This window comes from Myotis nattereri (assembly GCF_964212035.1).
Source record: "Myotis nattereri genome assembly, chromosome: 18".
NCBI lineage: Eukaryota > Metazoa > Chordata > Mammalia > Chiroptera > Vespertilionidae > Myotis > Myotis nattereri.
In genome coordinates this window covers 13,417,719-13,441,340 of record NC_138093.1, presented here as the reverse complement: position 1 = coordinate 13,441,340, position 23,622 = coordinate 13,417,719, and the positions used below count along the sequence as shown (strand labels likewise).

The following is a 23,622-nucleotide window of genomic DNA, read 5'->3' as shown; positions in this document are numbered from 1 at the left end:
AGATACGTGAGCAGAGATCTGAAAGAGGTGGGGAGTAGCCACGCAGATAGCTGGAGGAAAATTGGTCCAAGCAGAGGGATGAACGAATGCAAAGCTTCTGAAGCAGGGACATGTTTCTAGTGTATTTGAGAAACAGCAATGCCCTGATTGGGAATTGAACTGTGACCTTCTGGTTCATAAGTCAGTGCTCAACCACTGACAATGCTGGTCAGGCACAGCATTATTTCTAACTGCCCCAAACTAGAACCCAAATGTTCAAAGGATAAATGATCACAAAAAATACTTACATAATGTTCAAAAGCAAAACCAATCTATTGTATTAAAAGTCAGAATTATGGCCCTAACCGGTTTGGCTCAGTGGATAGAGCGTCGGCCTGCAGACTCAAGGGTCCCAGGTTCGATTCCGGTCAAGGGCATGTACCTTGGTCGCGGGCACATCCCCAGTGGGGAGTGTGCAGGAGGCAGCTGATTGATGTTTCTCTCTCATCGATGTTTCTAACTCTCCATCCCTCTCCCTTCCTCTGTGTAAAAAAATCAATAAAATATATTTGTTTAAAAAAGTCAGAATTTTGGCCCTAACCGGGTGGTTCAGTTGGTTGGAGCATTGTCCCATACACCAAAAAGGTTGGGGGTTCAATCCCAGGCCTCCACGGGGGACTTCCATGCTGGAGGGCAACCAATTGATATCTCTCTCTCACATGGATGCTTCTCTCTCTCCCCGTCCCTCCCTCCCTTCCACTCTCTGTAAAAATCAATGGAAAAAAAAAATCCTAAGGTGAGGATTATAAAAACAAACAAAAAAGAATTATGGGAACAATGCTTTGTCTGAAGTAAAAATAACAGGGAAGTATAAACAATCCTAGTAACTACATTTCTTATTGTTCCTTGTCCTGTAATCATTATTAAGAAGGAAGAGTAAGCTAATTATAAGCACAGTTATCCTTTCACATGTTAACTCTGTTGTAGTTACCTGTTACCTACATTTGGAACTTAAGACTTCCAGCGCTTAAATTCCGGTGTCATGAGCAAGTAGATATTAATAGGAAAGAACATACACATTCTCTTCATGGTAAAAATGATATATAGTTGGATAACTTATTTTTATTAGGATGGAGACATTACTTGGACTTTACAACATTGGTTAGTGTTCAGGTTAGCCTTGATGTGCCCTGCCCCCCCAGTCTATATATGTTACAATTATAATTTTGTGTATTCTAATTTTCTACACAGAATGAAACAGAGGTTGGTATCCTAGTGTAAAGGCCTCGTGTGGAAAGTTTTTATTTCCAGCTAAATTAACTGAAGTTGTAAAACTGCACAGAGAGACTAGAGAGCCAATATCTTTATTATACAGAAATGTGAAGGCCATATGCTTTAAATGAGAAGGTGATATGCAGTGGACATTCTGCAGATTAGGGACATCCTCATTTTATTGCGATACAATATAAAAATAAACACGTCTAAGAGTTGTGAGAAAGAACTCAACTCAACTTCCATGCCCTCCAATTAAGCTGAAATTTTCCACTGGAAAACCTGGTTTCAATTCATGCCAAATTGTTCAAATGGAAAGAAAAACTAAGGCAGGTAGAGATAACACGTGGACTGGTTTTTGAATTTTTAGAGAGCCAGACTAAAGCTCTACTTCACCTCACATTGAGAGTTTGTTTCATGTTACAATTTATTTCTCTAGTTACCTAAGTGATAACTGCAGTGAAAAAAAGAAAGTTGAGCAAGGCAATTTTGGGGGTGTTAAACAGGTTTAGAAAGGAAATGGAAATTATGATTCATTTAATTATTTCTGATCAGGAAGATTTAATATCAGCTCTGAGCCACCTGTATTAGCCCTTTGGCAGCCTATTTCTCTGTAATGGTCAAGAGGCAGGACCCATTACAAGTACTAGCATAATAAATGCTTGACATAAGCACAATTTGGTCCTCTATTTCCAAATACTGAACTTTATATCAGCATGCTTTTGGAAAAAAAAGGGGGGGGGGACATGCTTTTGACATCAAACTGACCCTCCACATAGGATTTTTCTTAATAAGCTTCTCTTTGCACTCACTACTAAATTGAAAAAACATTTTAGAGATTTGGCTAGAAAGATGGTTGTGGATTAAATATAAACAAAATTATTTCCAGAATGTTTAAATATAGATAGAATTTATTAATTTATGCAGAAAGCAAAAAACAGGGAACAAAGAAAACCTGGAGTTTAGATATATTATCTAGATTCAGGATGCTGCTATTCAGCAATAGAAATTTACAACTTTCTCAGTTCAATCACAGCAGAAAAGTTTAAAATTGTCTGGAGGAATCAGGATAGTCATGTGCGAAAGGTGGAAATTCTGATACCACTTCCTTCCCTTAGAAATTGTAATGCTGATTGCATGAAGGAAGTGGTTGAGGGAGAGATATATTTTTTTCCACTTAGATTTCTGTCCAATGATGGAGTAGGGTAATGGTAAGAAAGAGGTTAGAATGTATTTCTGATTATAAGGCTATGAGAATCAGTTAATCAAATTTGGAATATTCTCATTAGGTTAGAACAAGAAAGTGAGAAAATCACTAACAGGAAATAAAATCCCAGAGACTACCTACTCCAAAAACTAGTTTGTTTCCATTGACCCTTATTCAGAGAGGCAGTCATTTCAATAAGCTACATTACCTAGCAGAGCCTGAGTGACAAAGACTGAAAACATGTATTTTAGATAGAAAACAGACTTTAAAAAATGTAATAAATGGTTTGCTCTACATCTCATTCACAATCTGTGGCTGGAGAACAGCAAACACCACTTAGATAATCTTGCTTATCCAAAAGCACACTAGGTTGAAGTAAACTAAGAAATGAGAGAAAATGTTTATTGGGGATGTGTGGGCTCACCCCCAGTTTAGTCACCTCTGGAGCAGAGGTATAAGGAGAAATAAAGTCTGCTTATAAAGGTCAAGGTCTATGGAGAAGCCCTGAAGTTGCTTTCCCCAAATCACAAGTCTGATTCATGAGAAGGAAAGAAAATGCTGAAAACATCTCATCACACAAAACTCAGTGATAGTGTCTGTGATAGTCACCAGCCCAGCAGGGGAAAAAGGAGAAACCCACCTGCTGGCTTTAGGATTTATTGAAGGCTGCCAACACAGCCCAGATCATCTCTGTGGCACTGTGCTTTGTCCCTTCCACTTCAGGGTCCAGTTCTACTAGGTCCTTGGCTCGATTCATTGCCACATCATACTTGTCATCTGTCAGAGAGGAGAAGACATTTTCTAGTACGTCGGAGGAGTGGGCTAGCACCAGGAGTGCTAGTGTTCGCTTGTCCATACGCTGAGGGTCATTTACCCACCGCTCTAGGACACTATCTTGGATTTTTTTCACTAGTCGCTGTTTCTCTGTTGTGTTGGTCACTGGATGAGTAGTCATATCAAATAGGAGGAAATTCTGCTTCTCCGTGGTTAGAATGCCCTTCTCTACTAGGTTCTTTGCAATTCGCTCTCTTACATTTCTCAGCTGGTATTGTAATTTGAAGGGGTTCCAAGTCTCGCCTATGGGAAAAGAAATGAAAACTTAGAACAACACTATAAACTAACCAGACCGAACAAGACATCTTTTAGAACATTCCACTCTTTAACTGCAGAATATACATTCTTCTCAAGTACACATGGAGCATTCTCCAGGAGAAACCATATGCTAGGCCTTAATAAATTTAAAACAGCCTTAATAAATTTAAAAGGACTAAAAATATACAAAGTATGCTATCCAACCACAATGGAATTAAATAAAAAATTATTCACAGAAGGAAATTTGGAAAATTCAAAAATATATGGAAATTAAACAACATGCTTTGAAATAACCAATGGATCAAAGAAGAAATCACAAGGGAAATTTAAAAAATACTCTGAGTTGAATGAAAATGAAAACATATCAAAACTTATGGGATGCACCTTAAAGCAGTGTCAAGAGGAAAATTTATAATTCCAAGTGCTATTCTAGGAATGATGTCAAATCAATAATCTAATCTACCTTAAGAAGCTATAAAAAAAAGAGCACTAAACCCAAAGCAAGCAGAAGAAAGGAAATGGTAAAGATTATAGTGGAAATAAACATAGAAAATAAAAACAATAGAGAAAATAAATCAAGAATTGGTTTCTTGAAAAGATAAATAAAACTGACAAGCCTAGACTGACCCAGGAAAAAAGAGAGAAGACTCAAATTACAATTAGGAATGAAAGAGGAGATATCACTGTTGACCTTAAAGAAATAAAGAGGGTAATGAGGGGATACCATAAATAGAGAAAATTCTGACTAGATCAACAACAAGTAAATAGAGTGAATAAGTAACTTTAAAATTTCCCACAAGGAAAAGTGTGGCCAAGACAGCTTTACAGGGAATTCTATCAAATATTTAAATACAATGCTAATTCTTCACAAATCTTTCAAAGAATCAGAAGAGGAGGGAATACTTCCTTAATCTATATGATATTACTCTGATACCAAAACCAGACAAAGACATCACTAGAAAATTACACACCAATATCCCAGGTATAAAGTACTCAACAAATACTAGCAAAGCAAATTCAGCAACATATAACAAAGACTGCATAACATGATCAGTGAACCATCTGTACCTAACTGAGCCCCTTTAATTTCTGTACTTCTTTTCCTGACCTTAAGAGTAGGATAAAGATAACTAAGTGTAGGACTTCTGAATCATTTTGAGCCATCTTACCGGTGAGTAGCTCTATCCACGTCTGGACAGTTTCTGTGGGTTCAGTGGCTTTGATGTGTTTGAGAGTTTCATCCAGTAAAACGTCACCTGTTGGGCTGTCTGACTTCAGCAATACCTTTTAGAAAGAAGAAACAAGGGACCCTGGTTCATTCAATTCATTCAAATTAAAATCTTTCAATATACCATATGAACACCATTGGTTAAGTATTATAGAAAATGCAAAGCAGTATCATATACTGTCTCTGTTCTCCAGAAGTTGAAAATTGCTCTAGCCGGTTTGGCTCAGTGGATAAAGCGTCCACCTGCGGACGAAAGGGTCCCGGGTTTGATTTCGGTAACTTGGTTGCAGGCTCCTCTTGGGCCCAGGCCTAGGCCGGGCCCTGGTCAGGGCTCGTGCAGGAAGCAACCAATCAATGTGTCTCTCTCACATCGATATTTCTGCCTTTCCCTTTCTAAAAATCAATGGAAAAATATCCTCGTGTGAGGATTAAAAAAAAAAAAGTTGAATAATCTAGTATGGGGAGATAGTGAGGAGACAAAAATACATTTGATGAGGGCCCTAGTGACAAACTGGATATAAATGATAATGGAGAAAAGATTCAATAATGATTCTTTGAGTCTGGAAAACCTACTTGCAAAACAATCAATAAAGGTAGGAAAATCAGGAAAAGAAGCCAGTTTTGGGGAAAAGTTAAGTTTGGTTTTAACTGATATGGGAGAGCCAGTTGAAATGCCTAGCCAATAGATAAATATGTTCCTGGGGCTGACAAAAGAAGATAGGCCTGCCAGAACCGGTTTGGCTCAGTGGATAGAGGGTTGGCCTGTGGACTCAAGGGTCCTGGGTTCGATTCCGGTGAAGGGCATGTACCTTGGTTGTGGGCACATCCCCAGTGGGGGGCGTGCAGGAGGCAGCTGATCAATGTTTCTCTCTCATTCATGTTTCTGGCTCTCTATCCCTCTCCCTTCCTCTCTGTAAAAAATCAATAAAATATATTAAAAAAAAAAAAAAAAGGATAGGCCTGTCCAGCCAGCATTGCTCAGTGGTGAGTGTCAGCCATGAACCAGGAGGTAGTAGTTCAATTCCCAGTCAGGGTACATACCAGGGTTGTGGGCTCAATCCCCAGTAGGGGGCCTGTAGGAGGCAGCTGATCAATGTGCCCTAGCTGGTTTTGCTCAGTGGATAGAGCTTTGGCCCTTGGACTGAAGGGTCCCAGGTTCGATTCTGGACAAGGGCATGTACCTTGGTTGCAGTTCCCCTGCCCTGGTTGGGGTGTGTGCAGGAGGCAACCAACTGATGTCTCTCTCTCATATCGATGTTTCTCTCTATCTCTCCCTCTCCCTTCCACTCTCTCAATGGAAAAATATCTTCGGGTGAGGATTAACAATAGAAAAAGAGACATCAATGATGAGAGAGAATCATTGATCAGCTGCCTCCTGCACACCCCACACTGGGGATTGAGCCCACAATCAGGCATGTGCCCTTGACTGGAATTGAACCCGGGACCCTTCAGTCCGCAGGCCAAAGTTCTATCCATTGAGCCAAACTGGCTAGGGCTAAAAACATATTAAATTTTTTTTTTAAAAAAAGAAGGTAAGCCTAGGATTTAGTAGTTAGTATATGAAGGTACTACATGAAGCTGTAAAAGTAAATGATATCTTTAAAAGGATATAAGTTACACAAAGGGATACAAACTTGAGACTTAGATGTTAAGGAATGGAGAAGTAAAGGAAATAGGGTACAGCTAGAGAAGTAAGTGAATCTATATATATAAAAGCCTAATATGCAAAGTGTCCCTTCAGGAGTTCAACCAACTGGGAGTTTGATCGCTTACTATGACGTGCGCTGACCATCAGAGGGAGGCGCGGAATGAAGGAAGGCCCTGGCCGGCAGCTGGCAGCCAGGGAAAGGAGGCCCTGGCCAGCAGCTGTAGCCGCTAGGGACCCTACCTGTGCAGAATTTCGTGCACTGGGCCTCTAGTGTAATATAATAGAGGCCAAGAATTAAGAAAGTTTCAATTAGGAGAAGGTGGTCAAAGTGTCAAATGCCACCTAGAGGTTAGAAGAGACAAAGACTGAGAAGAAACTGGTGATACATAAGGACGTGGTTTCAGCGCTAAATGCTAAGTGTGACAGTGAAAGTGTGAGTAGAAAAAAAGAGAAGAAAATGGAGACAGAAGTATGGCGAACATGCTGCAGAGGACTTGCAGAAAAGGGAAGGAGAGAAACTGAATGATTATCTGAGGATGACCAGAGTTTAGCAAAGACTGCACCCGACCCACATGTTTACATACTCCTATATAATACTCTCTTCCATGTTAGAGCTATAGCTATGGAGGGAGGAATAATCAACAGCACCTTAAAAGTGATTTTCTGCATAGAAAAGAAAGACAAAAGTATGAACTTCTTTTTTTTTTTTTTAATATATTTTATTGATTTTTTACAGAGAGGAAGGGAGAGAGATAGAGAGTTAGAAACATCGATGAGAGAGAAACATCGATCAGCTGCCTCCTGCACATATCCTACTGGGGATATGCCCGCAACCCAGGTACATGCCCTTGACCGGAATCGAACCCGGGACCCTTTAGTCCGCAGGCCGACGCTCTATCCACTGAGCCAAACCGGTTTCGGCTATGAACTTCTTATTACTCTTTAGACTATTGGACCCTTGGATTTCTCCCTCTGATATAGAATAATTAAACCTATTAGACAAGGGGACAACTGAGTCAGTGATATTTACCTTGTCTCACTATTCAAATCTTTCTATTCCTCCAAAATGGACCATTGGCACCTGCCCTTTCATAAACTCAGAGAATGTCACAGAGGATGCTGTACCTTTCTGTCTAGTAGTCGCTTCTTACGCATGGTTGGGGGTTCCAGATAGATACGACCCCGCATGGCCAGCTCTATCAGGATGCCCCCTCGCAGGCCAGATGATATGCAGTCATTCCAGAAAGATGTGTAACCCTAGGAAAAGAGAAGAGAAAGAATGTTCTGAAAGAGATAGGGACTTGCAGCAAGCATCCTAGGAATGGTATACTCTGTTGTGTTTTGTTTCAGGTTATATTACATGAACTCAAAGCAAAGTATACAATAAAGGAATCTCTATTTAATTCCCTTAACCTACCCCTCCCCAATTATGATTTTCTGTCTGACTTTTTAAGTTCTTTGTGTATTTGGCTATTAGTTAATAATTGGCAAATCAAACTTTAATTTTTGAGAAGAATTTTTAAAATCTGTTTCCATGACACTCCAAATTCAGTGTAGAATACAAATGAATTAAATAGAAAAATTTACAAACCATTTGAGTTTTTTACTCCTCCAAGGTATGTATTAATAATACAAGCTATTTTGATGGGTGATATAGTTGAAATCCAGCTCTAACACTGACTAGTTAAGTTCCTTCGGTATGTGACTTAACCTTTCTCAAGTGATTATTTGTATGTCCTCATCTGTAAAATGGGGACACTAATATCTATCTTTATAAGTTTGCTGTGAGGAATAAATGAAATGTCATATACAAGAAAGAATTTATTACAGGGCCTGGCATATTGTAGGCACTTAAATGTTGGTTTCCCTTCCCTAGGTGGTATAGAGGATACAAAGACATGTACGAAATAGCCACTGTCTTAAGGAACTGAAAATCTAGCTGGGAAGACCATACAAATTTCAGCAAAGTTCTGTGTTAATATAAAATTTAAATAAAAGCTCGTTGTAAAAGCAGAAGAGAGAGGCATAAATGACTGTTGTAAGTTTGGTTTAGATGATAGTTATTCAAATTATGTAAGTCACTTTTAGGCTACAGTAGTCAGGAACTTTCATGGGACCTGAGCAGTGGTTTGAAGAAAAGGTTGAATTTGGCAGAGAGGGAGGGTTTTCCTCCAAATTCCACCTATTCTTCAAGAGGGCATTTTAACTAAAGTGTCAAGGAAGGAGGTCTCAAATATGTTTAGAGGTCAAACTCAAGGATTTAAAGAAAAATAATGAGATCAAGTTGGTTGGGGCCAGATGGTTGAAAAGCCTTGATGCTTTGAACTTTTTATTGAAAGGCAGTATTGAATCCTGAAGGTTCTGAGCAAGGAATTATGATGAATGCAAGGAACACCCATCAGAGCTGTTCAACACTCTTTAGCTATCTTTGGTTATGGCAATACCTCTCACTGGAGAGAAGCTGGGTGAAATGTTGGCAGGGACAGTTTATTATGGCTTTAAAGCAACCCCAAAACTAATTACTAGTAATAGCAGTACATAATTTTTTTATTAAACTTAAAAAAAAATCTTCTTCAGTATTGCTTTGGAAATTAAATGCTCCACTTTTCTTTAGGAACATTATCCTTGACATTTTAACATGCAGCACAACAATTTAAAATTAATACAAGATCAGATTTATTTTTTAAATGAGTCAATATAGTAACCACTGTCCTAGTTGAGCAATATTTTATCTTTTTTTAACCTCACAAATTAGACATTATTAGCAGCATCATTACTTTATACAGGTAGCACTTGTTTAGATTTACTCAGATGCTTACCAATTTCCTTGCTCACCATTCCTTCTTGCATCTCAGACCTCCTTTCTGGTACCATTTTCCTTCTTCCTAAAGTAGAATTTCCTTAAGTGAAAGTCTGTTGGAGGCAAACTATTTTGTTTATCTGTAATGTCTGTATTTTACCATCATTCTTGAAAGACAGTTTCTCTGGACATAAAATTCTAACTTGATAGTTTTCTCTATCACATTAAAGATATGTCTTCCTCTTCTAGCTTCCATTGTGCAAGTGAGATCTATCATTTTTATTGCTTGTGGTTTCTTTGCGGTTGATTTGCCTTTTTCTTTGGTCCTTTAAGACCTTCTCTCTTGATGTTTTGCAGTTTGATTACAACATGACTGTGTGCATTTACTTATCTTATTTGGGATACGTTTCTTATATCTGTAGGTTCATTTCTTAGTTCTTAAAAATTCTCAGTTCTTATCTCTAAGAATTTTGGCTTTCCTCTATTTTCTTTATATTTTTCTTCTGGGACTATCATTTTTCTTATCCTAGCTCCCCATGTCTTTTAACCTCTCTCTCTCTCTTTTAATATATTTTTATTGATTTCAGAGAGGAAGGGAGAGGGAAAGATAGAAACATCAATGATGAGAGAGAATCATTGATCGGCTGCCTCCTGCACACCCCCTATTGGGGATGGAGCCCACAACCTGGGCATGTGCCCTTCACTGGAATCGAACCCAGGACCTTTCAATCCACAGGCCGACGCTCTACTGAGCCAAACCAGCTGGGGCTTAACCTCTCTTTTTATATTTTCCATTTTCTCTGTCTCCATACTACTTTCTGAAGAGTCATTTCATATCTAGCTTGCAATTTACTCTTGCCATTTGTATTTAATATATTAAACTACCCCCGAGATTTTGGTTTCAACTATTCTTCATTTCTAAAACTCTATATAGTTATTTTTTACATTTGCCTGGTCATTTGTGATCATTTCTTTTTGTTGTACCTTTGATTCTTTTATTTCTTTAATAAATGTCACATATATTTTATTATCTGATCTGAAGTCCTTGAATGACCTATTATTTGTTATTTCTCCTGATTCCTTCTCATGGGTATTTGATTATTTGTATGACTGATGATATTTATTTTTTTGTGAATCTGAAAGATTGTGGAGACCTAAATTGAGGATGTCTTCCTTCAGAGAGGAAGATCTGCATTTGCTTCTGCTAACAGTTGGGCATGGGAGGTTTGAGGGAATGCCCCACAACTGGGACCACAGTTACATTTAGCTTCCCGCTTTTATCTTAACACCAAGATTTATTTCTGACCACCAAATTCCTGAATCTCTGAACTGATTTGGCAATTTTCCCCAGGGCAAATTAGTTTATTGCTTACCTCTAGGATTTAAAATTTTTTTTTTGGGGGGGGGGGATAGGGGGCTTTGAAGATTCCCTTTACTTTCTATTACATGTTTGAAATTAAGTTTACTCAAGACTTAATATCTGACCCCTATACTGACAGAGGTAGCGGTTTTCCAATTCCATTATTCCCCTAGCCAGGATGATCTTTAAGCTCAAATCTAATTATATAACTCCCTTCCCCTCTGCTTAAAAATCTTTCAAATACTCCTCTCAGTCAGGGCCAAACTCCTTGGTATAGTAAAACCTCACTATAATGGACTAATTCAGGCAAGGGGGTGTCCCTTAAAGTTGAAAGTACATTATTAATAAAGCAGGTTTTCTGAACGCCTATGTTAAAAAATTGACAAATTAGTTTACTTGTTTTCACTTATGTATACACATTTGGTAAATTAAGTATGTATGAAAAATTTAGTTTCACAGAGAAGTTTTCTATATGTATTCCAGTAATTTTAAATTTATACTGAATAGGTCTAGCAAACATGTGTATTTGCCAGACACCGTGGGTAAATAAATGCACAGGGCTGGGAGGAGGCTCAGTGCACGTGGGAACATTGGCCGGCTCCTTAAATCTGCTGCAGAAAGTCACACCACTAGATCACAGAACCAATTAGCCTTGCAATGTAGTGTGATCACATGCTAGTCATTCAATATACACTGTTTACGAGCAGTGACTCTTGGATTTAAATATGTAGACTATAGTTGCAGATATGTAATATTTATGTCAACAAAATTACTACAGTGTTTTTTCCAAAATATGGCCTATTCACTGAAGTTTGTTAAAAGTTACTGCGAATTAATAACAAAAAATAACCTGTTAATGATAAGCAAATCTTGGTTAAAAGCATTTTAAAATTAACAGGGTGGTACTTTTCACAGGACATACAGATCGAAGTTTTCTCCATTAAATCCAAAGTCTGTTAAATCAAGGTCCACAAAATCTAGGGTTTACTGTATAGCACTCAAACGAGGAGGCTATTTATTATTCTCTTTCTGGCCTCTTTCTCCTAGAACACTATGCTCTAGCTTTCCAAAACCATTTTAAGTACTCTTAATGCATCATTTTTGCCTATTGGACTTTGCACACACAAAGCTGTTGTTGTTTTTTTAATATATTTTTATTGATTTCAGAGAGGAAGGGAGAGGGAAAGAGAAAAAGAAACACCAATGATAGAGAATCATTGATCAACTGCCTCCTGCACGCCCCCTACTAAGGATAGAGCCCGCAACCTGGGCATGTGCCCTTGATTGGAATTGAACCTAGGACCCTTCTGTCCACAGGCCGACGCTCTATCCACTGAGCCAAACCAGCTAGGGTATAAGGTGTTTGTTTTTTTTTTTAATATTTTTATTGACTTGAGAGGGAGAGAGAGAGAGAGAGAGAAATATCAATGATGAGAGAGGATCATTGATTGGCTGCCACCTGCACGCCCCACAGTGAGGATCGAGTCCACAACCTGGGCATGTGCAACCTGAGCATGTGCCCTGACCAGGAATGGAGCCATGACTTCCTGGTTCATAGGTTAACGCCCAACCACTGAGCCACGCTGGCTAGGCCACACACAAAGTTCTGTCTAGAACAGCAGTTCTCAACCCCTTTGGGGGTCGAATGACCCTTTCACAGGGGTCACCTAAGACCATCGGAAAACACATATATAATTACATATTGTTTTTGTGATTAATCACTATGCTTTAATTATGTTCAATTTGTAACAATGAAATTGGGGGTCACCACAACATGAGGAACTGTATTAAAGGGTTGCGGCATTAGGAAGGTTGAGAACCACTGGTCTAGAAGAACCAATACTTTTCTTTCTCCTACAGGATTCACATCTTCCTTGTAACCTTCTCTCACATTGTCTTTCCCTCTACCATCTGGGTTAGGTACCTCACCTGGGTGTGCCTAAGTATATATACTTCTCCCCTATCATTTAGTATATCACATTGCAATCAACAGTTTAACCTCAGACTATAAATTCCTTAAGGAGAGAGTATCTGATTGATACGTAGTATTTCTCTATAAATGTTTCTTGAAATATGTTTCAAGAATTTTATGATTGAAATATGTTAACCTGGTAAAAACTCAGCTTGAACCATACATCCCTAGATATATCCAAATTTCCTGAGGGCCTGATTCTAGACTCAAAGCTGGGATTACTTCCCTCCATTGCCTGCCTCATGGCTACTTCAAGGACAAAGTAAGTTTTTTTTTTAGGTTAATACTTGGTTTTATACAATTTAGTAGCCTAATTAAGGTTAAACTATAACTTATGTCAGAATAAGTAATTTACTTAGGTCATAACTTTACTAGTATATCCTGGTGACTATAAATTTCAACAGGTGTGCAAACATTTCAGCTGGTATTAAAGCAATTAGAAGAAAGTTTTCCTTTGTTTTCTTATTTCTTCCTAACTATATACCTTCTGTTTCAGTGACAGTGATGTCAGATTGTCAACAGAACGGTGAGAAGCATGGTAAATAAAGAAACAGAGACCAGGATGTAGAAACTGTATGTTTTTTAATATTACCCTTTTCTCATCCTAGTAGCTCATAACACGCGAAACTCTTAAATGAGTTTTTAAACTTCCTTTTTATTAAGTCATATACCATAATGGAAAAAGTATAAAAGTACACATGTGGAGTTTTAAAAAATAATTATAATTCTAAGGTCCATTTCCCCCTCTAAATATATGTAGCTGCCTCAGTAAATTCTCAATCTACAATAAAGAGTCTGTGTTAAAGGGCCACTGCTTTAGTATGCAGGATGATCTAGCACATACATGCTAAAGTTTACCACTTAATCATTAAATTTAATTATCTCAAATACAGGAGGGAAAAGAGAGAAAAATTCTCTCTCTTCCCCCCTTCCTCTCTCTAGAATAAAAAAATAAAAAAAATAAGAAATATTCATTTGTGTATTGGTTGAACAAATTCCTAGAAGAAACTTTTGAATCAAAGAGTATACATATTTAAATTTTTGATAATGTCATTTTGCTCTTGTGAAAGGCTGGGCAATGAGATTTCAATAAATTCTGTCAATATCTTATGACGAATTTCCACCTAGTCAAGTATTCCTTATTCAAACTTCCTTGAAGATACACCTTAAAACAACTCTGGCCGTAGTCGGTTTGGCTCAAGTAAATAGAGCATCAGCCTGAAGACTGAAGGGTCACAAGTTAGATTCCAGTTCAGAGCATGTACCTTGCCAACCAATCGATGTATCTCTCTCACATTGATGTTTCTCTGTCTCTCCCCTCCCTTCCACTCTCGCTGAAAATAAAAAGGGTGAATTTAAAAACAAACAAACAAGAAAACCCCAACAACTCTGAAGGTTAAAAATGTTCAAGTTACCTGCATGACATAAAATGCAAAGGAACTTAAAGCATCATTTTTAATGCTTATAAGGAGTTTTTAAAAATAATGTTAGAAAATCCTTATGATAAAGTTATGTGAAAAATAGCCAAATAAATAATTGTGTAATCAAGATTACTGCAATTATGTAAAATATTTTAAAAAATGGTTTTCTAATTTTTAAAATGGTTTTCAATTTCCCCCCCAAATTATCTACATTAAGAAAATGTCACTTTATTAGGAAAAAAAATCAGAAACAAATCCTTCCCTCCCCCCAAATCTGAAGTTTCGACATTAAATTGCTTAATTTTCCATGAAAGAAGGAATCATAAGTGTCTTCCAGAAGCTTTTTCTATATGGTATGCTCACACCTTAGAAGAGCAAAACGAGGTAAATGCAGGTACATTTTTTATTTTCAAATAGCTCCCCCCCCCCGATTAAATAGTATACATATATTTTAGAAATTTGAAAATAAAAAATAAAATAAAAATTACTCATAAATTCCATCATTCTATTATCATTTGGGTGTATATAAAATCATATTTTTCTTTATACATATAATACACATATCTTCTCTCCTAGCCACCAATTTTCCCATCTGTTTCTTCTTCCCCAACCTTAATTCTGGGGCTTTTCTTCATAGAACAGCAGTGTGTGAAAATTATGGAATGGAATGTATGCATACATTATAAACTTTCATAGTGGAGAATAGAGACAGAAGGGGCAAACCGGCACTGGGCAATACAATTTTGTTTTAAATCTTCACCCGAGGATATTTTTTCCATTGATTTTTAGAGAGAGTGGAAAGGAGGGGGGGGGGGGGAGAAAGGGAACTATGGATGTGAGAGAGACACATTAATGGTAGCCTCCGGCATGTGCCCCAACTGAGGAGGGATCAAACCTGACCTCCAGAGCTACCATATTCAAATGTCCAGTTTTCAACCAAAAAAACCCAATAATTACAGACATATAGAAAAACAGTTCTGAACACTCTTAAGTTATACAAACAACATGTGAAGGGGAGATAATCTCAATTCCAGGTATTTCAGAAGAGAACAGTGTACATTAGGGGGTTGGAAGGTTAGGGAAAGGCAGGCGCTCAATGAAAGAGTTTGTTTAAACTATATTTTCCTATTGTTAGAATAGGGCTTTGGTCTTTCAGTTTATTGCCTTTTGTACCAATAGTAAATAATTCTTTGGGGTTATATGACTGGAAATAATAAAAACAAAACAGAAGTTATTTTTTAACAGTCTAGGTTAATAAAAACCACAAAGCTTGACAAACGAGTCCTGATACACTTCCTTATTCACACTTGTCAGCAATAGCTACTAACAAGAGATTTATTGTTCATTTTGTTCAATCAGGAAACTAAAAGGTCAGGTACTGGTCTAAGTAATCTTTTAATCTTTTAATTTTAAGAAAATGTTTTAGGACTGAGCAACTTTCGAAGAGTAGCATTTTTTCCATCTATAGTCATCCACTGACAAGTTATGTACTGACTTACTGATTTTTTAAAATTTCTTGACTAGTTCACTGAAAATATTTTTACCAACTTAGAAAAGCTTGAACTTCTAGTCTCCCACTGCTAATAAATTACAATGAGTGAATTATAACCAATAGAAAATCATTAGTAGCTTGAAAAAGCTTAGCATGAACATGTTTTATAATTTAAGATAAAAGTGTTATCCAGTCTACTTTATCATTTTTTTATATGTATGAATAGTGGCATTGTTTGAAAGAACATAACTAATCAGTACTAGAATATTCTTAGCAGCATTGTTGATAATAATAACTCCTGAATGTTCATTAGCCAGTAGTATGAGTGAACGGTGGTATATTCAGATTACAAAATACTATATTGCAGTGAACTGAATTAAATTATATGCAGCAACATGGATGAATCTCAAACATCATACTGAACAAAAAATATATAACAGTATTAACCCAATAACATGAATTTTATAAGGAGGCAAAATTAAAATACTTTGTTCAGGGATATATATACATGTACAACTACAGGAGGAAGGGTAGCATGTGATTAGAGAAGTGCACAAGAGGATGCTTCTAGGATGCTGATTGTACTCTACTGGTGGTGGTTACATGAATATTTGCTTTAAAATTACTTGTTAAGCCCAGCCGATGTGGCTCACTGGTTGAGCACTGACCCATGAACCAAGAAGTCACTGGTACGACTCCTGGTCAGGACACATGCCCGGGTTGTGGGCTAGATCCCTGGTGGGAGATGTGCAGGAAGCAGCTAATTGATTTCTCTCTCTCAGTGATCTTTCTATCTCTCTATCCCTCTCCCTTCCTCTCTAAAAATCAATAAAAACAAAAAAATTACTTGTTAAATTGTACATAAGTGCTAAATACTTTTCTAGATACGCTATATTTCACAATTTTAGAAAAGTTAAACAATAAAACATAGAGCTGCGTGTCTAATTCTGTTTGGTACTTAAACTTCAAAACATCCGAATTTATTTACAGGAGATAGGATGCTTTCAAATATGGGCAATTATTCCAGTTGCAAATCACTAAAATTATCACAAACATCCCACTTATGTACTTTTTCTTACATCCTGTCTCTCCACAGACTTTTTTTTTTTAAATATATTTTTACTAGTGACCTAGTGCACAGATTCGTGCACATTGAAAGGAAATTAATTAGAAGGTGGCCAGCAGGCCAGGACTAGGTGAGATGGGCCGGACATGCCCTGGAGCCAACCTCCACAGTCCCTCCCTGGCACCTGCGGGGTAAGCGGGGTCCCTCAAGCAGGTGGGGTCCCTTGGCCTGGCCTGTAGGGATCGGGCAGAAACCGGCTCTCTGACATCCCCCAAGGGATCCCGGAGTGAGAGAGGGCACTCTGTAAAGTTGCTGTTTGTACAGGGTGTGGAACGCAAAAGCAAGTGTGCAGTAAACCAGATTCAGGGCTGACAGTGCCCCAGCAACAACATAACCCACAGCTGAAGGTGGAACTGCACAGCCAGCGAGGAATCAGGCTCCCTCCTCTCTGGTTTCAGGTCTGTCACCCGAGAACCACCACTGCCAAGTCACTGCAGCTCTGCATTGAGTGTCTGACCCAGGGGTGGGCAAACTTTTTGACTGGAGGGCCACAGTGGGTTCTTAAACTGGACCAGAGGGCCGGAACAAAAGCATGGATGGAGTGTTTGTGTGAACTAAGATAAATTCAAAGTAAACATCATTACATAAAAGGGTACCGTCTTTTTTCTTTTTTAGTTTTATTCATTTCAAACAGGCCGGATCCGGCCCGCGGGCCGTAGTTTGCCCACGGCTGGTCTGACCCATGGTGGTCGATGCGTGTCATAGCGACCAGTTGGATGGTCGGACACTTAGCATGTTAGCCTTTTATATATATACTAGAACCCCATTGCATGAAGGTTCGCACAATAGGCCTTCCTTCCCCTGGCTGCTGGCGCCAGTTTTCCTCCAGCACCCGGGACCCAGGCCTTTGGTATGGCCGCAGCGGAGAAGCCAAGACTCTTCAGTCTTCAGTCTTTGCTCCGTGCCTGTGTATGCAAATTAACTGCCATCTTTGTTGGGTTAATTTGCATAGTCACTCTGATTGGCTGGTGGGCGTAGCAGAGTGACACCAATTTGCATTTTCTCTTTTGTTAGTGTAGGTATATTGATTTCAGAGAGGAAGGGAGAGGAAGAGAGAGATAGAAACATCAATGATGAGAGAGAATCATTGATCGGCTGCCTTCTGCACACCCCCTACTGGGGGTTGAGCCCACAACCTGGGCATGATGAAAAGCTTTTATGTCCCAGTGCATAGTAAGTATTCAATAAATGGCAATACTAGGAGAAAGCTTTGCAAAACAGGAAAGAGGGTTAAAAAATATTATCCACAAACTAAAAATATTACCATCAAGTCAAATGCATTAATAGGCTCACTCCTCTTATAGGTAACTTAATAATAAAGATTCTCATAAAGGGAAATTTTAAATATACTAACAATTTAATTAAAGCATTAGTTGTCCATGAGTCAGTAATATCTATAGCAAAATTCTTATCACAGGCTATAACAGGAAATAAATCTATTTTATTTTAGTCAGGCTGGGACTCAAATTTAATTTTCTCAGTTGAGGTCAGTGTTATTGAACTGAAATAAGATCTAATTTTAAGTGTACTTGAAAGGTTAGATTCTTCAACATATATTTAAATTTCCTGATTATTTTCATAAGACAATGAAGCTTAATATTTTAAAACCAGTCTGTGGCCACTACTCCTCAGAAGAATCTTAAGAAAGGGATGACAGTAATATTTGACAAGCAATTTGACTATGGCCTACTCTCATTCCTTTCTAGCCCCACAATTCTTGAAGTACTAATCTCTTTGTATTATCTTCCACTTACATGCTTTTGAAACAGATGTAATTTTTCAAAATTATGGTATTGATTTATAAACAGAAAGTCTTATGGAAATCTTCAGCAAAAGTTAATTTTGGGACTTTGGGATACAAAGTTTAACATTTAGGATTTTTCTTTGACACGTCACAAACTCAAACCATGTAAAACAAGAAATAATACATAGTAAAATATAAACGCAGAAACAAAATAGAGTGAAAATATCACTAAGTCCTTAATTTGGACACAACAATGAAATGAGCTTTGCTGTTTTCACTAGGCTAATCCTCTTTTGCTTAAAGGAAAGAGTCTAAATGTCTCTGCCTAGAACTCAAAATCCTCCATACTCTGAATCTAATATGTCAATTTTGATTCTCATTGTTCTCCAAGAACAGAGCCTACTTCATCATACTGGTTACTTAGTTATCTCCCAAACTCATCAAGTTCATGATACCTTTGCTTACTCAGGTTCCCCTCATCCACAATGTATTCCCTTCTCTCCATTTCTATCAATCTTACCCATTCTTAAAGGCCCAGCTTGTTTTACTCCCTTCTATTCTTCCCCAGATTATTCCAACTCATGATGATCTCTCCTCCCTTTAACTCCCTTGGCTCCTATTGTTCTAACATGGAAAGACCTGCTGTTTTTTCTTTAAAAATCTTTTGAATTGTGAAATATAATGCAAACATAGGAGAGTATGAAAGATAAAAACAATGAATTATCCCTAAATCAATATCCATGAAATATCCCACAAGTACAGACACAGAAAACTGCTAGTACCCAGAAAACCCCCTCATTCGCTTTTCTAATGACTAAAACCTCCTCTCCCCTCCCACAAAAATGTAACCACTCTCCTAACAACTATGGTAATTCCTTTCCTGCTGTTCTTTCTAGTTTTACCATCTCTAACATGCAACCGCAAATACTATAGTGTTTTGAATTTTATATATATAGATTCATAGAGTATGTAATCTTTTGTGTTTTGACTCCTTTACTGAACATTACATGAGAATTATACATGTTTTGTAACAATGTTCATTTTCATTCTAAAAATATACTCATTTATTTAATATATTTTTATTGATTTCAGAGAGGAAGGGAGAGGGGGAGAGAGAGACAGAAACATCAATAATCAAAGAGAATCATTGATTGGCTGCCTCCTGCATGCTCCACACTGGGGATTGAGCCTGCAACCCAGGCATGTGCCCTTGACTGGGATTGAACCTGGGACCCTTCAGTCTGCAGGCTGACGCTCTATCCACTGAGCCAAACTAGCTAGAGGTATACTTATACTTGTTTAAATAAATATACTCATTTTTATCCATTTTACTGTTGATGATCTTTTGGGTTAACTTTTATCTCCAGTTAGAATACAGATTTCTTGGGGGCAGGGACCATTTATGCTATTTTATATTTACTTTAGTATTTGCATAACACTAAGCACATAATGGGTGTCCCCAATCACACTAAATATTGATTAAATAAATCTACTTTGGGAAATAAGAAGAAAATGAGTAGAACTGGAAATCAATGTAACATTTTTAGAGATAGTTATGTAACTGGCATTTTGGAAAACTACTACTACTACTTTAACATATCCAAAGGTTTGACCTCTTTTGTTTATTTGCACCTAAGGATTTATCCTTTTTTAGTCTTCCTGAGACAACTGAAAGCTAAAAACTTAATTTAGCATATTCAAAAATGAAACTAGAACAATTAGAAAGGTAATTAATTTTTATTTGCCCATCTTTGTACAGTATCTCACCAATATGTTGAGTACCCACTATGATTAGAGCTCTAAATGAGATGCTTTATTTTTTAAATTCTATTTCCCTAAGTTTATATCAACTACTATAAATTTAGACAAACGAAGACAAGTACAGAGGCAGTTTCTCTACAGAACAAAAGCAAAAATCCAATATGTAGGGTCAGCAGGAAATTAAAAATTTCTATTCAAAACTAAAACGAAATAGCTTCTTAGTTCTAATATGCTCTGCTTCTACAGTCAGTGAATGTTTCCTCCGCACTTATGTAAGCATTTCAAGACAGTATTTATACCATCTAATCTTCAGACCTACTCTGACATTCTTTTAGAGAGTCAGTTTTGCTTTTTCATTTATTTGACCTTTTTTTAATCCTCACCTGAGGTTATAAAATTAACCTTAGATAGAGAGGAAGGGAGAGGGCAAGACAGAGGTAGGGAGAGAGAGAGAGAAACATCAAAGTGAGAGAGAAATATCAATGGCCACCTCCTGTAGGAGCCCCAACTGAGGATCAAACCCAAAACCCAGGTATGTTCTCTGATCGGAATCGAACCGGCAACCTTTTGGTGCAGGGGACAATGCTCCAACCAACTGAGCCACCGGGCCAGGGCTGGGCCTTCTTTCTTAATTTAATAAGAGGTTATTTCAGTATCACTATCACTTGGGACACTGTAACTACAAAAACTTTACACTGTGTTATATCTTCTCTTGTATCCTCTAAAATTTTGGAATAATTTTGTAATTAAATTACACTTCAAGTAATTGCACTTCTGGATTTTACCCTCCAAGTATCAGCTAACCGCCAAAATTCCTCATTCCTCACTAATATGTCCACAGCATAATTCTAAGGCCAACCTAACATTAATACAAATATTCTATTCTATTACTGCCTAAAAACATTTCAGTATTTAAGTCTTTGGGATGGCTCAGCCGACCCAACTACATTACCTCTTTATCTTTTAGTCCCAGGAGCAATACTTCTTCCATAAGGGTGAGGCGAATATCCTTAGAGTCTCCAGAGTCTTCATTGTCTGAACTCCTGTCTTGATTAGTATCTTCCTCACTTTCTACCTTCTTTTCAGGGTTCTTGCCTACTTCCATACGACGGGCACGGTGAGTTAAAGTGGTCATTCTGAACTGTTTCTGGAAGAGTGATGAAAAATATTTATAGTGTGCTTATGTAAATAAATACATATAGATACTTATACATGCATACCAAAATGTATATGAATAAGAAATATTTATAACTTAGAGAAAGGAAAGAGTAATGACCAGAAAAATTAAGTGGGTAACATAATTCAGTATCTTCCAAAGTACATAACTTAAATACACAGAAGGCACTGGCAAGAAATCAAATCAGTAATTTTAAAGACCAGTAGAAATAATCATCTTTTAAACTTGTTGATTTCTTGTGCATAATCTATAACCTAGGAGTGACTGTCTATCATTGTGACTCCTCTTTCACAAAATGGATCCTCCCCAAGTTAAATAATATGGGACAGGAAAAAACTGTGAGCATCCAGTCCAAATATGCATATGATAATTTATATAGAACTTCTATAAACATTCAGTGGCACATTATAAAGCACACACAAAAAATTATAAAGTAAAAAATTTAAAAAACTAAATAGAAATAGATGTTCTAATATTTTCTTCCCAAACCCTAATGACTCAGTTCATGAACTCACTCAGGAGATCACTACTTTAGAGAGTAACACTCAGAAGATCATGTGTAGTAATTCCAGAAAACTTTCATCTCTATTCATCTTGCAAACAAAACAGCTACAAACAAACAAAAATACTGGCAAGAGAATGTTAAAAGATTAGCAAATTCTTTCTCAAAAAAAAAAAAAATCAAAGCACATGCCCTTTTATACCAAGCACTACATTTGTTTTAAAATCTAGTCAAGAGAAATTGCATTGTCATTTGTCATTTTTGAAGTTTAAGTTAGCTTACTTTGAGCTAAACCTAAATGCCAGTTGTTAAGATGATATGCAATAAATATTTTTTTAAAAATATATTTTATTTTTTACAGAGAGGAAGGGAGAGGGATAGAGAGTTAGAAACATCGATGAGAGAGAAACATTGATCAGCTGCCTCCCGCACACTCCCCACTGGGTATGTGCCTGCAACCAAGGTACACGCCCTTGACCGGAATCGAACCTGGGACCCCTCAGTCCACAGGTCGACGCTCTATCCACTGAGCCAAACCGGCCAGGGCAATAAATATTTTTTTTTTATCAGCAATTGTTTAAAAGAATATATTTTGCAACATCAAAAGAATGCATTCAAGCCCTGGCCAGTGTGGCTTAGTTGGTTGGAGTGTCCTCCTATGCACAGAAAGGTTGCGGGTTCCATCCCCAGTGGGGACGTTTAAAGGAGACCACTGATGTTTCTCTCTCTCTCTCTTCCTTCCCCCTCTCTCTGAAATCAGTAAAACATATCCTTGAGAGAGGATTAAAAAAAAAAAGAGAAGAATGCATTCAGGAACCTCTGCGACTGAATCCCATTCTATCTTTTCTCAATTATTTCCCATTAATTCCAATTCCATACTGTGAACAAACCATTTCTCAAACATGTGCTATGTCTTTCACCTCTGCTCCTCTGTACATGTTGGAATTCTCTCCCTTTCCTCTTACTCTTTAAATTCTACTTATTCTTAAAAGGCCTATGAGGCTTAAGTGAGTCTCCTCCATTACCCATGTCCCATGGTCAGAATTGGTCTCTCCCTCAGCTGTACTTTCAAAACTTTATTTATACTTACTTACTTTAAAGTATTTATTATAGTCTGGCTGTCTCTCAACTGTAAACTTCTTGAGGGCAGAGATATTGTCTTCTTAGGCTTTTTTTATTCTCCATAGCAACTAGCACAAGGTCTTTAACGTTGTAACTGCTCAATAAATATATACTGATTAAAATGAATTCTCAGAAATGCATGTGAACTTTTAAAATAGAAATACAAATTAAGTAACTTACAAAAGACTCTTTGTACAGGACTATATTTCAAATATAATTCTTGGTAGGAGGTGGAAAGAGTGAAGGACGAAGAGAACCATGAAATAAATAAAATGCTTAAGGGCATTAACCTTATCTGGCACTGTGAATAGGGCTTATTTCCTAACCCAGTCCAAGAAACTTTAAATCTTGGGGGTGGGGGGCGGGAAAGAGGAGGGGTTTCTTTGAGAAATGAATCTCCCCTCCCGTGGACATTTACTAGTTAAAAATCCTATTTAAAAAAAGGCAAAAATTTAAATAAATCAAAACCACCTTTTCCCCATAAAATAAAAAATTTGGAGGGTTTTGGTTTATTTTTTGACGTTACGAAATGCATTTCCCCGGTTGCTTACCTGACGTTACTCCTGGGTTACGGCCCAAGGGAGGCTGCAGCTTGCACTCTACTTTAGGAGAACACCTGTCCTCCACCCAATCCCCTACCCTTGTCCTAGTAGGTGAAAAACTTCCCAGCCAAGGAAAGAGCACAAACTTCCTGATCCTTCGCTGCAGAAAAGGAATAA

At 37.5% G+C, this 23,622-nt stretch overlaps 1 protein-coding gene across 2 annotated transcripts; it reads right to left on the bottom strand.

Moving 5' to 3' along the window:
- Positions 1 to 1,328: 1,328 nt before the first annotated feature.
- On the bottom strand, positions 1,329 to 23,607 carry GOLPH3L (golgi phosphoprotein 3 like). 2 transcript variants are annotated; one of them, XM_081112954.1, is made up of 5 exons: positions 23,455 to 23,607; positions 21,055 to 21,249; positions 7,552 to 7,683; positions 4,720 to 4,834; positions 1,329 to 3,535 (listed from the first exon to the last, which is right to left on the bottom strand). In XM_081112954.1, the coding sequence occupies exons 2-5, from the start codon at positions 21,235 to 21,237 to the stop codon at positions 3,108 to 3,110; spliced, it is 858 nt and encodes a 285-aa protein (XP_080969080.1). In that variant the 5' UTR covers positions 21,238 to 21,249; positions 23,455 to 23,607; the 3' UTR covers positions 1,329 to 3,107. The 2 variants fall into 2 exon arrangements, with proteins under 2 accessions (XP_080969080.1, XP_080969081.1); XM_081112955.1 differs by lacking the exon at positions 23,455 to 23,607 and adding an exon at positions 22,872 to 22,940.
- Between the last annotated feature and the right edge of the window lie 15 nt (positions 23,608 to 23,622).